The following is a 17,238-nucleotide window of genomic DNA, read 5'->3' as shown; positions in this document are numbered from 1 at the left end:
AGAGTATGAGTAAGAGTATTTTATAAATAATAAGGAGTAGAATAAGAATCTCTGATGATGGAGCAGAGAAAGAGACATAAATAGTGAACTATTCTCCATTTAATGGGATATAACCAATGGGCAAAAGAGGCCTAATTCTTGACCTAACACAGAAAAGACCAAAGTGTAAGGTGGCCACATGTTATCCATGCGTAGAAAAGAATATGGTTGAATGAATTAAATCAGAAAAGAGGTACAAGTAATATAAGTTATATTTTACCCTTTACTTTGGTTCTAGCCTTTAAAACATCAACCATACTGTAACATCAGAAAATACGCTAGAAAAGTGTGGAGTGTGATAATGATTCTAGCCTTTACTTTGGTTACGAATACCAACTCCACTTTGAATACTTATATTTTAATAGTTATCCACACACAAACAATATTTAATACTTATACTCTGTTAAAGAAATTTAAAAATGATACTTTAAAACATGAAATTTCATCTGTATCAACTTATAAAAAAGGCAAGTTAATTAATTAATTGATATTAAACATTGACAAACAATTGTTAAAAAATATATTGTTATTTTATTTTTCTTATATTTTTATTGTTAGTACATAATATATTACTTTCAATCAATATTTTTATAATATGTTATGCTCAGTACTATTTAATTAGTATATGTAATTTTTTTTTTCGTTATTTTAATTTAAGAAAATTAAGGTTTATTGATAATATCATTTTAATAGGAATTATTTATAAAGGTACTCTAAAAATTGGTTGTATTTTCAGGAATAATTTTATTAGAATTTTATGGCATCTCATCGTCTTCTCGCGAATATGTCTGTATTGTGACTCTAAGAGAAACATGTTACTAAATACGTATGAGAAGGTAATGAAAGATTATTGAGACCCAGAAGACATGCAAGTTGGGTACTAAAGCATGAGGATATACTTGACCAACGAGTCAAACGATTAATTGATCATTATGGTTTTGGACATTTGTTAAAATTTAAGCACATTGACTTCAACCACGTACTAATTACAACATTAGTGGAAAGATGGAGAACAGAGACTCATACCTTTCACTTTCCTCTCGGTGAAACAACTGTTACTCTGGAAGATGTGGAATTAATACTGGGTTTACTTATTGATGGGCAGGTTGTCACCGAGATTACTAGTGGTGATTTAGTATCTTTTTGTGACCAGTTTCTCGGATTTATACCACCTTCAACAACGGTAAAAGAAAATGCAATTAAGTTATCTTGGTTTAACAACACTTTTCAGGAACTGCCACATAATGCAACCGATGATGTTATTGCTCAAAATGCTCGAGCCCACATATTAACACTTATTGGGAGTCTATTGGGAGCCCACATATTAACACATATTAACACTAAGCTAGCATGAAGAACCAATAATTAGAGACATCGTGGACGACATAAGTGAAAATGGAGATAACTACGACTTTGATTTGGATGATGAAGATCAGTTCAACAGATCTTCACAATATATTCCGTCTGACAGTCAATCCAGACATAACATTGACTGTGAACTCAATGAACACATGTCTTTCATGTCAAATGAGGCGACATTGAATGCCATAAAACCATACCACATAGTAAAAGTATATAAACTTTATCTTTTTTAATAAACTATTTTGTATATTAAAAATTGAATAATCATATTAATGATTTATTTATTGTTAAATGTATCAGTTTTGTTTTTCAATGAAGTTTTTTTTTTGTGTGTGGTGATACATTATAAATATTATCTTTTAAGCCTTTTTCATTTGTATAAAGTTACTGATTTTCATAAAGTATATAAAAAAAACATCCATATTTAAAATAAATTTTTTCTCAGAAATCTGACGTTAGATATTTGAAACTTATTAAAAAAAAATAAAGTATTAAAAAATCGACGACTAGAATATCAAATAGCCAATAATATGTCAATGAACGAACCCATTAGTCCATAGAATTTGATATTTTTAAAACTTTTACTTCTTTAATATATACGTTATAAACATTTTATTATTGGATTACTACTATTGTAAAAACATATTTTATTATTGGATTACTACTATTGTAAAAACATATTTTAATAAATTAATTCATTAATTTATAATGAAACAAATTAAAAAAAAATCTCACTTTTATATATTTAATTATAATTTATATTTAGAAAATAATTTAAAACTTTATCTTTCAAATACAAATATTGTAACTATTTAAAATATAGTTTTATTTTAATATTTGAAGCCTAATCCGTCCGTCAGTTATGTGATGGGCTTTGCGTGCGGGCTTGGTGAACGGGCCTTCAAAATGATGGGACCCATTTTGCCAGCTCAGTAAAAATTGTTGTTGTACAAGTGCTAGGGTTTAAGGAATACCTAATGGTTTTGGAAGAGATAGAGAAAGTAGTTTGTTCGTTCGGCTCTCGCAAACAGTAGAAGGACCAAAAACCACAGAAGCAGTCATGGCCGAAGCAGAAGACAACGATACCAGTTCGCCCGAGCGCGAAGTAGAAACCAAAATTAACAAGAAGAAGCTTCGCAAGAGAAAAAGACCAAACAAGGGGGAACAAAAACAAGAGGAGAAGAACGATGTGAAGATTGATAACACGCTAACACAGGCCGAAGATGAAGAGACACAGGTGAACACTAACGATTCATCCGGAATCATGAGTTCCGATTCTTTCTCCTCTCTTACCTTGTCCGAACCTACTTCCCAAGCCATTGCGGACATGGGCTTCCACCTTATGACTCAGGTAACGCCGTTTCTGCATTTTCCTTTTTTGTTTCATTAATTGATCAACATTTTTCATAATAATAAAATTGTATTGATCAAATTTAGATTCAAGCGAGGGCGATTCCGCCGCTGCTGATCGGAAAGGACGTGCTGGGTGCGGCGAGAACGGGTGCTGGGAAAACCCTAGCGTTTTTGGTTCCGGCGCTGGAGTTGCTGTACAACTCTCAGTTCACGCCGCTCAACGGAACGGGTGTTGTTGTGATATGTCCGACGAGGGAGCTCGCGATTCAGACGCACGCCGTGGCGCAGGAACTGCTGAAGTACCATTCGCTAACGCTCGGGTTGGTGATTGGGGGTTCCGGGCGAAAGGGAGAGGCTGAGCGCATTGTGAAAGGGGTGAACCTATTGGTGGCGACGCCGGGTAGGCTTCTCGATCATCTTCAAAACACGAAAGGGTTCATATATAAAAACTTGGAGGTAATGAGTTGTGGATCTTTCATGGAGTTCTTTCCCTGTTTTGCTTCATTGTAATTTTAAATATGCATACATTTGGTTGACAAAACTTGGGCATACTTAACTGTTGATGCTGCCTTACTGTAATCAATTTAAGTTAACTAGGTACAACGCAAGTTTTATCTGTATTTAATTACTTACACTGACAAGTAGTATTAGCATTTGTGTTTCACGGTTTTAGTGATATAGGACTTGTTTGGGTAAATAATAAGAAGTGAAATAAGTTTCTTCCTAAACTAAAAATAGCTTATGTATAAGTTAAAAATCTAAATTTGGAGAAGTTATTATGGGAGAACTTTTGTAGATTAGCTTATGCATTAGTTAATTTCGGCTATGGAGAAGTTCACATAATTTTTTCTCTTAGAAGTGTTTATGTAGAAGTTCATTCAAACGGCTCATATATTATTAGTATTAATTCTTAGTATGTGCTCTTGTTTGTTTAATAGTTTGGTTAGTGCACATTTTTTTGTTGAGCTCATATAAATCTGTCTATTTGATGTATATTTGTGTAAAAGTGTGTGTATGTATATTTTTTTATATTTTTATGTATATGTTGAGAAGATAAATCGAGGAGAAGGGAAAACTTTTATTTTTTATGGTAAAAAATTCATTTATACCCCTTCAAGCTTCCGAAGGTGATATGCTTATGTAAGCAGATAAAATGGAAGATGGTCTCGGACTAAAAGTCATAGGTGAATGTTGGTAATTTTTTCTGAAAAGAATACTATTAAAAATGATCTTACGCTGAATTGTTTGGTTGAAAATTTGTTTGGTGATAGGATCACAGGACCCAAGGACTGCATCATTTTTGTTAACTTGCATTTGCTGACATCATTCAAACATTCTGACTATAGCTGCTTAGTCTTGTTACCTTAAGACATAATATTTGTTAGGGAGGGAAGCTGGTTGGTATGAAAGCCAGCTCGGCATTCAATGCTGAAATATTATAAATTCTGGTATTATAGGTTTTTCTGTTTTTACCATTTGGGGGATTTTATTGAGTTTAAATATCTCATATTTGGAATATAGTAGATGCATGCATATGTAAGTCTATGACTTGGTTATCCTTCTTATACTGAGGTCTGCACTTTTGCTTGATTTGGCAGTGCCTCGTGATTGATGAAGCCGACAGGATATTGGAAGCAAACTTTGAGGAGGATATGAAGCAGATTATTAACATACTTCCAAAGGTATCAGAACTCTTGCCTTGTGTTGTTGATTTCTCTTTCCTTTCCCCCCATTAGGTCTTGCATGTCTTGCAAAAGGAATACAGAATTTTCGTGCTGTCATGAAATTGTATCATGTCTAAGTCTAAGCACTTCAACCACTAAGTGATTTATGAGTGATATTATTTAACTGGAGAACTCAACCAAAAAGTACTTAGTAATAAGTATTACAATATCATTTAAGAGAAAACTAAATTGGACAAATAATTAACACTAATTAGCTTTCCGAGTTAAGATGCCTTATTACTTCTGAACAGTTAATGAAATGGATGTTTTTTATGCAACCTAAAAAAAGATGTTTTCAAAGGTCTAGAAGGAAAAAGTAAAGACTGTTGGCGGCCTTGATTAGGAATGAAGGTTAAAATTCCATTTAACATTTATATGATTATTTTGTTATCTGGGACAACAATGAGTACGGCTAATTACTTTGCTTTTCATTTAACAGAAAAGGCAAACCGCTTTGTTTTCAGCCACACAAACAAAGAAGGTTTGTTCTTCATTTTCACTCAATCTTAATTCTAATTGTTTACTTTCTCAATTTTCCCCCTTGATACACTTGGACTGAATGCTTGATAATGCAAGCATATTTCTTACTTATTGTCCATGCTTTTTGATTAAAGTTTGTGTTAAATTGCAGGTTGAGGATCTTGCCCGCTTATCTTTTCAGACAACTCCTATCTATATCGATGTAGATGATGGGAGAAAAAAGGTGATGCCTTTATCTTCATCATTAGCTTTTGAAATTTGTTTCCAGCATTATTAGATTAACTAACATATCCTTACCAATGTAGGTGACAAATGAAGGATTACAACAGGGTTATGTTGTTGTTCCCTGTGCTAAGCGTTTTGTTGTTCTCTACTCATTCTTGAGGAGATATCAATCAAAAAAAGTGATGGTTTTTTTCTCTTCATGCAACTCTGTCAAATTCCACGCAGATCTTCTCAAGTGCACTGGGTTAGACTGCTTAAATATTCATGGAAAACAAAAACAACATGCCCGTACTACTACGTTCTTCAACTACTGCAAAGCTGAAAAGGGGATCTTGCTCTGTACTGATGTTGCTGCTCGTGGACTTGACATACCTGATGTGGTATGCCATTTTTTCTTATTAGGTTACATGAATATTTCTGGCTTGTAAATCATTAGGCTGTATCATACTGTTAAGGTTTTCACCCTAGACTCTTCAGTTGCAATTTGCAAGCAATTACTCCGAACTGCCTGTACAGAAATGTTAGAAGAGAGCAATGCAATCTTTGTTTAGAAGAATTTACATATAGAAGAGAAGTAAAGAAGGGGGATTCTGTAGTACTCTAGAATCTAGGTAACCCTGCTTGACTGGTAGTGTTCTTTGTTGTTTGGTGACTGGATGAATTTGGATATAGAATTTAATGGTGGGTGCAGTGACGCCAGATTAATTGGGTACCTAAGAAACCTCCAACTTATGAGAAACCAATTACTACAAAGTTATGAATTTGCTTAATGACAAACTCTTAAAAAGCCGTTAACTGAGCTATAAATAATGCTAAGAAAACCACATTATTTAATGCCAGACAATAACAAAACCCTTAGCATAAACAAAATAAACGTCATGGAGGAGTATTGACTCTTGCCTTTACTCCTCTCAACCTGCATTGATGTTTGTGAAAATATCAGCCATGCCCAATTTTCAACATTCCCCAAAAATACCAGAGCAGCTAGCAGCAGCAGGATTACTCTAAGAAACATTAGGAGGAAAACTATTTTGTGAATTTGAAATCAATGAAGAGCATGTAAACATTTAATCACGTTTATTCCTTTTCTTTGCAGGACTGGATTGTGCAGTATGATCCACCTGATGAACCAAAGGTGCTTCCTGTTCTTTATTGATGTTTACTATCTTTTCCCACCTGTATCTTTGTAGTTTTATGCATTAAGACATAGTATAACATGTAATTTTTTTGCTTCTAGGAATATATCCATAGGGTTGGTAGAACAGCTCGTGGAGAAGGTGGAAAAGGAAACGCTTTACTTTTTCTGATTCCTGAAGAATTGAAATTTCTTCACTATTTGAAGGTCAGTTTCTCTCTGTCTCTCTCTCTCTCTCTCTTGTGGTCTATAGCCCATAGTAATCTTTAAACCATAGAGGTTTTTCAGAGATATACACTTTTGGGCCTGGGGTGGATTTTAGTTTACGGCCCAACAATATGTAAGAATAATAAAACAAATGCTTCTAATGTATGCCCACCCTTTCTTTATCTTAGAAAGTTCCAATATATATCACTTGAGGAAACCTTAGATTAGTCATGCCTTATGCCTATGCCTATGTAAGATATGGAGAAGGTAGTTTCTGTCCCAGGGGAAATTACTGAGGCAATGAAATGAAAGTATAATATATAATATAGGTTTGAAAGTTCTTGGATTATTACACTGAAGCATTAAATTTTAATTCTTATGCTTGATTTCAGGCAGCGAAGGTTCCTGTGAAAGAGTATGCATTTGATCATAAGAAGCTGGCAAATGTACAATCTCAACTGGTATATTCCTGCTTTCTGACGTGCCAATCAAAATTTTATTTAATATGGTTACCAGCTGCAGTTTATCTTATGCGGAGCCATCTGTTGATTGTGCAGGAGAAGTTGGTGGCTGGCATCTATCATTTGAACAATATGGCTAAAGACGCATATCGGTCATATATATTAGCATATAATGCACATTCTATGAGAGATATATTCAATGTTCACCGCCTAGATTTACTGGTAAAGCTTTCTCATGACTTCATTCCTGATCTGAAACATACAGTGTATGAAGTGATCTATGTCTTAAGTTGTGTGTGTGCATGCATAAACATGTACATATGTTACCTGACGTTATTTCAACTGCCCCTAGAAGTTCAGCTATTTTACCTCCAATCTCAGAATAGGGTTAAACTGTAATGCTTGAGTGAGTAATAAGAATAAATGACTGAAACAAAAAGAATTACTTTAGGCAACGGAAGAAAAAAGAGATTTGGTGGGGGTTGTCATTTTTTAGATTTTGGCAGATGATTCCATCAAAGTGTAGATTCTAGGATATAGAAATGAAGATAGGCCGAGGGTGGTGACAAGCTGTTGTAACTTGTTCCTTCTTCTGTACTTACCCAGTCATTCATCCCCTCATTACCTAACATCTTGTGTTAATGGCAATTGTCAACCTCCTTTCTTTCCTTGTCTAACTTGTTTCTCTCTTATTTTATATCCTTGTTTGGTTCTGAATACTAAGCTCTCTCTCTCTACTCTCTTCTTGACCTTGTGTTAACTGCAAGAAGAGTAAAGCTCTGCACAATGGCATTGCAGAAATTGTTCGAAGATTTTTAGTAGCAGACAGTATTGACTTTCTTAATTTAGTAGGAGCAATTGTTAAATTCTTCCCATTCGGGGATTTTATGATAAGGTTTTGTTCACTCAGTGGCAGTATTTTTATGTAATAATTGTCTGTTATACCATGGTTGGTAAAATTCGTAGCCAAATTGTTGGACATTATATTATATCATGTAAGACTTTATTTGTAATTCTTACGTACTTCGCAGGCTGTTGCTACTTCATTTTGTTTTTCCAATCCACCGAAGGTGAATCTAAACATAGATAGCAGTGCTTCGAAGCATAGGAAGAAAGTACGCAAAGTGGAAGGAAAGAGATGATAAAAGGTTATTTGTGAAGCATTTGCTGCAGACATGACATTTCACGGATGTTCAGTGTTTTATCCCCACATTCTCCCTCCCACACCACCCGACAAAATTTTGGTAGGAACCCCAATTTTATTTGAAGAAATGGATTTTGTAACTTCATCAAAATGTTTAGATATTAGATGCATCAGACAGAATATTTAAACTAGAATGAATGTTGTATATTCGCATTTTTGAACTGTGTAATTCTGCATGATTATCAGTGCTCCATCCTATGCCTCCAATTTGCAAGTTTTTTTTTGTTGAAAGTTATATAATCAATTTTCAAAAGCATTTGTAAAGCTGCTATCCAATTCTTTCCTGTTAACGTCTATGAAATTAAATATATTAGAACGGAGATTAAGAAAAACTATTGAAAACGGAGACGTGCTAATGCGTTATCTATCTTCTCTTGTATAGTATAGGTCCGTGATATTCCTTTAAAACAAATCTAATCTTACATACTATAAAATAAATTAATTTAAGGTGAAATTGTTAAAATAAAGAATTTTATGATAATTTAACAAAATACTCTATATTTTATACAAAATTAATATAATGTAAGTTCAAAAAATTATGTCTTAAAGTTAAAAAATGGGGCTGGTCTCCTTTTATTTTCAAATGTTTCAACCTTTTCATTATGATGGTGGTGTAAATACTGAACAATGAAACTTCTATTTTCTTCTAACAGTTATTATATGTGAAGATAATAATCTCATCAACCAAATTATACGTTAAAAGAGTTCCTTGGAGATTGTTAGTGCCAATAACTGTAAGTGCAGAATTTTTTGCTTCAGCAAACGATAGACAAACTATTCCCTGTTCTGGTGTGATGAGTAATTGATGGTTGTTCAATTTGAAGGACACGAAATTTTCACCAGCAATGTTACCATTTTCAAAATAAAATTCAACTGTTGGATACACATTGGTAGGACCTTCCATGTAACAAAACTCTAACTCCTCATTTCCTTGATTCTTTGTAAAGTTTCCATCTGTTCTAAGTATCTCTGACCTGAATACACTATACGCTTCATTAGGCAAATAGGTTAGCAGTTTTCCCGTGTCTATAACAACCCCACCATCGTAGTTCAAGCCATAACCCCAAACTCTAGATTGAATATCCAACATGAAGCCGTTAATGCCTATTCCCACAAGCTGCACAAAGTAATAGAAAGGGTATCTACTGTTCTCCCTAAAGGGAATCATAATGGATTCTTTAGTGTCACCATGTTGTTTAGGTAATGTGTCATAAAACTCAAGAGAGGAAGGTTTCTCCGATCCAAGACTCACTATGCAAAAGGAAAAGGCCTTTGCATGAAGTTGACTTTGCATTGAAAGTGGACCTCGTCCGAGACCTAAAACTCCCGAAAACTGAGTCCTAAAGGGTCCCTCATAAGAATTCCCACACCCCAGTATGAAGTCCTTGACTTGAACATTGGAGTCCTCAAAGTTAAGGGTGTCAGTAACCATGATACCAAAGGAACGAGATTGAGATTTCATGTCATATTCTACATTGTATCTACAACTCCATCCGGTGCAGTTTCCCAAAATGCCCCTCATCATTGGGATGAGACACGTGTCCGAGTAGCAGCCAAGTTCTCTGAAGGAGGTTGATGCATGTGAGTTGAAGGGAGGGCGCTGCATGGGGTAGCAGTGGCTGCAGGGGCCGCACTGGAACCATGTGATGGGGCTCCCTGTGTCAATCATAACCAACACAATTTGCACTGGTGTTCCCACCCACAAGAACATGCCATAGCTATCATCTGCAGGGAATACATCTGTTCTGGCTTCTGCATTAGGCTCATAATGATGAACTCCTGCATGCTCCATCACTGTCTCATGTTTCAGCATTGCTCTTTGGTGTAGTGGGATACTGAGTATTGAGGCTGAGTGTGATACACCAATAATTGTTAATAATGGAAACCAAAGTGTGAATACAATATCCATTTTGCAAGTAGCCAAGCTTTTGGATTTTCCCCCTTTTATGACTTATCTTAACTCCTTTTGCAACCTATTTTATCTTATAAAATATACATTGTTTGGGAATTCAGTTGGTGACTCATTTCATTTGCCTGGTTAACATGAAACGTTAAAATGATTGTTAGTGAACATTTGTACAGCATGTTAGTGTCACTTCTTTCCCATTACAAACCTACCACCAAGCAGAAAATCTCAAGTAACTTTTCTGCATTCAGTAGAAAATTTTATCAACAAATATATATGTACAGCTGCAATGCAATTTCAAATCATTATTATGTAGTAAGCTTTTTCTTGCTACACAATAATGGGGTTCAAATCTGAAACCTCATTAACTATCCTAACCCCACTACTCATGTAATTTACTTATTTTTGTTCATTGGAAGAATAAGTGGACTTAGGTGAGAAAAAGCAATATTCTAAATGTACATACATCAGAATTTGTCTCACTCTACAATAGAGTGAAATAATCCTTATTTTTTCATATCAACATACTACAAAGACTAATCTTAGGCTATTACATAACCATGCACTCAACAGATGCAAATTTGTATAAAGGAGAACAAAGTGTACATTCCAAAATAGCATGTCATCACAAATAGGGAAATCCATGTTGTCAAACACTAAAAATAAGGAAAAATAGTCCATAATTAATACGAGGATGGCTAGTGTAATTTCTGATTGATTATACCCATAAATTAAAACTTATAAATCAATACTATTTCACAAATTAAACTCATTTTTATATACTAAGTTTTACTTAATATTTTGTTTTAATACAAATGAAATATTTCCGATCATAAATTTCGGTTCATGTATAAAATTGAGAATGAGTCTTTTGCTCTTGAATAGTCTTGAGATCTTGATCTGACACTCCTAGAATCTTGATAATCGTGAAAGTGAGAATTGTACTTGTAAAATATTTTTCGACATTCAAGTCAGTGTTCAATATTCAGAGTAATATATGCTTGAAACGAAAGAACGTACCTTTCACCGGGTGGTGTTCATGAATTTATAAAGATAGACAATAACACTATTCATAATGGACCCAAATTATCTCGTCTTTTTAGGATAATATTTAATAGTATGAATAGATTAAATTATTTAATTAACTTTTAAATGTTATTAAGATTCATTATTCGTTTTGGGTTCCTGACATGTTATCGGTTTTAATATGACCTCGGTTAGATGTTTCGAGAATGCACTCTCCTAGGCTTCAACCTACGATCCCAGCCTATGGTCATGGCCTATGGTGTCGGCCATCCACAATACACTAGCTCCCTAGGCTTGATAGATGCAAGTGTTGAGAGCCCAAATTTTTAAAAGACGTCGAGTCCTTGGTAATATGGTTTTCATGACCTGTTATTGTTTTTTTTCTTTAGGGTGTTTAATTTGAGCTCTTGATTGTTCTCATTTTTTGGCATGACCTTGGTGGGACCTCTAGATAAGGATTTTGGTTATATGTACACAACTCTACTAGCCTCCTGACTCTTAAGGTTTATAGCTTTGAGAGCCTTAATGCAGATATGATTTCGATGCCGTTTTCATGTAGGGTGTACAGTATGTTTGGTGATATGTGTGTTCAAGTAATCTGGACTATTGTGATGGGAAGATCTAACAGTTGGGAAGCAAAATTTTGCGTCGATTCATTGTCGCGATTTGGTGGCTATAAATAGAGGTGAGTTTTTAAATTTAGGACCACTTATATTTTTAACTTTAAGTACTGAGTAGTGCAAGAGGTTGTCTTTGGCAAGGTTAATGATGTCTTCTTCTTTGAGTATCTCTAGGTCGGTAGGTGGATACACTTGATTATACTCTACTGCTTGCCTTGCCCTGTTGCTTATCGTTGCTTGCCATTCATTCACTCTGGTCGTTATTCGTTTGTGTTTGTGCTTCACCATTCATTCACTCTGCTTTGTTGTCCACATTGTGCTTTGCCTATTTATTTGCTATGTTGTTCATTCGCATTGCGTTTTGCCCTCCATTTGTTGTGCTTACTGTTCACTCACGTTGAGTTTTGCATTCCTGCTCATGGATTATTATTTTGTGTATCCTTGGGCCAAACTTGACATTCTTCATGAAGTTTCTGTATTTACCTCTGTTAAAAGAATTAGAAAACTACGACATGCTCAATCTTTAAGTCGCACTAGCTCAGAAAAAAGATGTTGTTATTGTACCTTGTAAACTTGAGGAACCTATTTGCAAAGATTGTATAAATGAACCTCTTTCTTTTTCTTCTACGAAATGCTGTTTACTAAGCTCGATGTCTGATTACCCTTGAGCCCTTTTGAAAAATAAATTCTTAACACTATGAATGTGGCACCCGCACAACTTTACCCCAATAGCTAGGCCTTTGTGCGAGCCTTCCATATCTTGTGCGCCCAACTTGGTTTTGTTCGAGTTTGAACATGTTCTTTTATTTCTTTGAATATAAAACCTCCAAAAAACCTATTGGGCTTCACTTAATGGGGTGAAAGGCCGAGGAATACTAACTCTGTTTCAATCATCATAAAAGTCTATTAAAGGAAAATTTGTAAAAGTCCAAAAGTTCGATCATAATCCATATCTCTTAGCAGGATTTCCTATCTACTTGTTGTCACATCCTCAATGTCAACCATGTCGCTTTCCCGACGACCTTGACATTAGTGAACTAAATGAATGCAAAATAACTTAATGACCTAGGGATTGTCTTTGATGAGAATTCTTCTCATCATCAAGGATCATCAGTTGTCTGATCTTTCAAGATCCCCAAAAGTCGTCCGAGCTTCTAGATAGCCACGCACTTGCAATAGGTCTTAAGAAACCAACCAGTACCCCTCATACGATCTAAGCTCTTCTAACGATCCTTCCATGGCCACAAAAAGCATCCCAAAAAAGCACATCTACCAAGGAACCCTGATCGACCAAAACTCTATGAATACGACTCTTAATGATAATTGATATGACCACATGATCATTATCATGGGGAAAAACATCCCCCAAATCTTCCTTTGTAAAGCTTAGAGTTGGCATAGGAGTTACTTCAGTTTCCAAATGCAAACCGAGCATACCACTTTCGACCCACGCTAGAAACACCTTCTCTCGAGAATCCACTTGCAATCGTGTTTAACTCTCCCATCACAGACCTTTCGTGCCTTTTTCCAGACTGACTCTTTCTCCTCTTCTGACCGAGTCTTTCTTCACACCCTCCAGTCCTGCTTCATTTTCTTCCTTCGTCCTTGCTTTGAAAATTTGTAATAGGCCCCTTTTTAACAACTCTTAGATCTATTTTGCCAAAGTGTAACATCGTTCTGTATCGTGACCATATACTTTATGAAAACAACACCAAGCATTTGTATTGCTTCCCATGTTTTTGGTGGTTTTTTCGGGAAAACGCAAGAGTTGGGTTGTGTTTACATCTTTGACGATATCCTTCTGAGACACCGTTAGCTTTGTGGGACCCAATTAGACCTTCCTTCTCTTCTTTCACTTGAAGGTTTTCCTCTTTCATACGAACCTCCCCCGACCTATCCTCTCATTGTGGTTTTAAAGGGCCTCCGTTGTTATTGATCGGTCGAATTCCTATTACAGCCCTTTCTATTCTCAATCGCGTTCCTTCTCACTTCTTTTTTCCTCTTCTTTCTTCTTCCTAGCAAACTCCTATACTTTAATATACGATGTGGCTCTAAGGTTAATAGTCGCCATGTCTTCCGACCTCCTTTTCACCAATGATTCTCCAAATGCTCCCGACCTCAAACCTCTAATGAAAGCTTCCACACATATCCCCTCATTTGGTTGAGGAATATGTACCACTACCTTATTAAAACGACACAAGTACTGCTTTACCGACTCCCCCTTGGATTGTTTTACCTCGAACAGGTCTACTGTTTCTGGATGCTTTGCTTTATTTGCCGCAAAATGGGCAACAAATAATTTAATGAAAACCTTCAATGATGTTACCGACCCCTCTAGCATATTGCTAAAACCAGTATAGGGTCGTCCCTACCAACAACCTAGCTAAAAATTTACATCGGACCGCGTCCAATCCTCCATAGATCAACATTTGTTCCCTAAACGTTTTTATGTGGGCACTCGGATCTTGCTCCCAATGAACGAGCCAATTTTAGGGAAAACATAATTTATGGGAATTGGCTCATTCAAAATTTCTTTTGAGAATGGTTGGAAATCTAGTTCTACTTCCTCCACCCGTCCACTTGCATTCCGACCATCCATCTGCCTCTGAAGCTCCTCATTTTTCCTTTGGAGTTGTTCTTGTCCTCTTAATGCTTCCTCCATCCTTAGCCTTGTTTCCTCCTATGCTCTTCTAAATTCTTCGGCACGTTCATCGTTTTGTCTCGTCATCACCTCCATCATCTCCATCAACATTTGGGTTGTATCTAGTGGTGGTCCTCCATTTGCCTCTTCTTCCGCCGCCACTCACTGTGTTCCTCTCATCCTGATCTATATCCTGACTATAAGGTGCAGGAGTAACTTTGCATGCCCCACGGTGGGCGCCAACATCTTTTAGACAAAAGTATAGGTGACCTCCGCCCTAGAACATTAAAGGTTTGAGGATAAGTATACTCTTCACCGGTGTTTATTAGATGCCCCCTTTTGTAGAGTGTTATTTGGTATATATGGACCAAATTCTAACATCTTCGTTTATGGTTATGATTTTGTCTTAATTGAGTGATTAAGACTAATTGATTGAGATCTCTTAACTTGTGCTATAATATTACGTCAGATACGCAGGTCGGAAAACGATCCATAAATTGTCAACCATCGGGTGAGGCCCATGACCTTACATGTCCCCAGCCTCAAACGTAGGCCAATAAGACTATGGTGAGTTAGAGATCAGAGGATGACCCATAAATTATCAACTATCGGACCACGTCCATAACCTTTAAATTCCTTAAAATATAATTTACAAAATTCTATTAGAAATATATTTAAGTCAATTAGAAAAATTAATCTATAAATATTTTAAGGAAACACAAATTTAGTTATTAAGTTAAAATTATTTTATACATAAACGAAATGTTAGAAGTATTTCATATTAATGTTTTAAATCTAGTTTTTTTAATTTATGTGTTGTAGAAAAATATTTTTTTAATTTATAAAAAAACTAGTTTTAAAATATTTATAGATAATGTTTGATGATACTCATGTCAAATTATACTTAGAAAGGATGCAAAAAAAGATATAAAAAGGGTAAAATTATAATAAATTAGAAGAAAGAAAAAAGGGTATATGTGAAAAACAAAATGTCTAAATATCATTGCCATACACTACAAAGAAATTGTTTGGAACAAGGTTAAGGAAAATGAGAAATGCATTCAACCACTGAACAAAATGCAAAATGCAATAAAGGACAACAAAAATGAAAGCAATATTCAACAAAATTCTGATGTTTGATCCTCCTTTTATTAAATCAAATCAGTGCTAATGTCAAATCAAATCTATAACCTTTTATTAAATTATTTCTTTTATAGTTTTTTTTTCCTTTGGATTTTAAGGAAATTATAAAAATTTATTTTCACTATTTAACAGGTGATAAATGATAAATGTTAAAGAAAAAAATAAGACTTTTATTATATCCTAACACATGTATCAAATTAAAGTAAAAATTAAAAAAAATCAATTGTTTATATATAAAAAAAAAGATACTTAAATCATCTAGGCAATTGGTTTGAAATTCAATTCTTTAACCTATAATTATAAGAAATAAAAACAATAAAATAATAATTGATTAAATATGTTTTTTTCTCATAATATAACATAAAATAAATTTTTATTTTTAATTTAAACTTTAAACTTTAAACCTTAACTTAAAATGATTGAAATAACTTCTTAACAATAATTTTATTTCACGTGACAAACAGAATTTTAGTAAATTTATATTATAACACTATAATATTCATATCAATAATGAGTTAAAGAACTAAATTTAATTTTAACTTTACTTTTTATATTAATTTCTTTTATATAAAAGAGATTTAAAATATTTAAAAAATATATTATAATTAATTTTTTTTATATTAAATCTGGATATTATAATTATAATAAATATTTATAATTAATATAAATATAAATATTTATTTATAAATATTATTTTTTCAATTTTATAATTAATATAAATATTTAGTAAAATAGTACATTTTTATAAAAAAAAACACTTGTCCAAAATAATTATGAAAACCTGGTAAAAAATAAATAAAATCATCCATTTATTCAAATAACTCATATTGGAGTTTAAAACTAAAGCAGAAGCCAGAAAAAAAAAATCATAGTCTTTTCAAAATTAGCAAATATTGCAGGGTTATCTGATGGTGTTAGCATTCCGGATACAGTCTCTCAATTTTGGACAAGTTGTGATTGGAATATTCCCTTCTCTTTACGGCAGATGCCTCATTTTTTTAATCATATCATGATTAGAGAGGAACAGGATATTCCTAATTGGATTCTAAATGAGTCTGGTCGTTTCACTCTTAAATCGGCTATGACTTTTTTCTTGGAACCAGGAGTTCCAGGTGGTTGGGGTAAATTCATTTGGTCTTCATCTATTCCGCCTTCCAAAACTCTAGTACTCTGGAAAAATTTTCATGGGCGACTTCCTACCGATCAACATATTCAGAATAAGGGTTTGCATATATGTTCTATATGTTCGCTTTGTGAAAAGCAAGAGGAATCTATTCAACATCTATTTTTTGAATGTTCTAACGCATTGCATATTTGGAGTTGGGTACGACAAATTTTTCTTACTTCTCATTTCTCTAATAAGGATGATCTACTTTCTTTTATTAAGAGTGATGGTAGTCCTTTGGTTAAATTGATTAAGCTTGCGGTGATAACCTTTTCTATATGGATGATATGGCGTATGAGGAATTATGCTAGATTTCAGGATAAGATTGGGGTTTCTAAGGCTATTTTGATAATTAAAGATTTAACTTGTCTAGTGGGAAATTCGTCTAAAGCTTCAATGAAGAATGATATGTTGGACTTCAACGTGATTAAGTTTTTCGGTATTAAGACTCGTAGTGGTAAAGTTCTTCGTCCTCTTCCTATTAGATGGGAATTTCCTTCACCAGGTTGGGTCAAAATTAATACTGATGGGGCTGCTAGGGGGTATC

General features: G+C 34.3%; 2 protein-coding genes across 2 annotated transcripts; one reads left to right on the top strand and one right to left on the bottom strand.

The window, feature by feature from the left end:
- The first annotated feature begins 2,167 nt into the window (after positions 1 to 2,167).
- On the top strand, positions 2,168 to 8,443 carry LOC137820674 (DEAD-box ATP-dependent RNA helicase 27-like). The gene is made up of 11 exons (XM_068624858.1): positions 2,168 to 2,752; positions 2,839 to 3,210; positions 4,353 to 4,436; positions 4,918 to 4,959; positions 5,110 to 5,181; positions 5,264 to 5,563; positions 6,280 to 6,318; positions 6,421 to 6,525; positions 6,918 to 6,986; positions 7,083 to 7,208; positions 8,018 to 8,443. Exons 1-11 carry the CDS (start codon positions 2,462 to 2,464, stop codon positions 8,126 to 8,128), a joined length of 1,611 nt encoding a protein of 536 aa, XP_068480959.1. The 5' UTR covers positions 2,168 to 2,461; the 3' UTR covers positions 8,129 to 8,443.
- Positions 8,444 to 8,836: 393 nt separating this feature from the next.
- Positions 8,837 to 10,003, bottom strand: LOC137822387 (aspartic proteinase nepenthesin-1-like). The gene has a single exon (XM_068627273.1). The coding sequence runs from the start codon at positions 10,001 to 10,003 to the stop codon at positions 8,837 to 8,839; it is 1,167 nt and encodes a 388-aa protein (XP_068483374.1).
- Between the last annotated feature and the right edge of the window lie 7,235 nt (positions 10,004 to 17,238).

Source organism: Phaseolus vulgaris, chromosome 9 (assembly GCF_000499845.2).
Source record: "Phaseolus vulgaris cultivar G19833 chromosome 9, P. vulgaris v2.0, whole genome shotgun sequence".
Lineage (NCBI taxonomy): Eukaryota > Viridiplantae > Streptophyta > Magnoliopsida > Fabales > Fabaceae > Phaseolus > Phaseolus vulgaris.
This window is presented reverse-complemented; position numbering and strand designations above follow the sequence as displayed.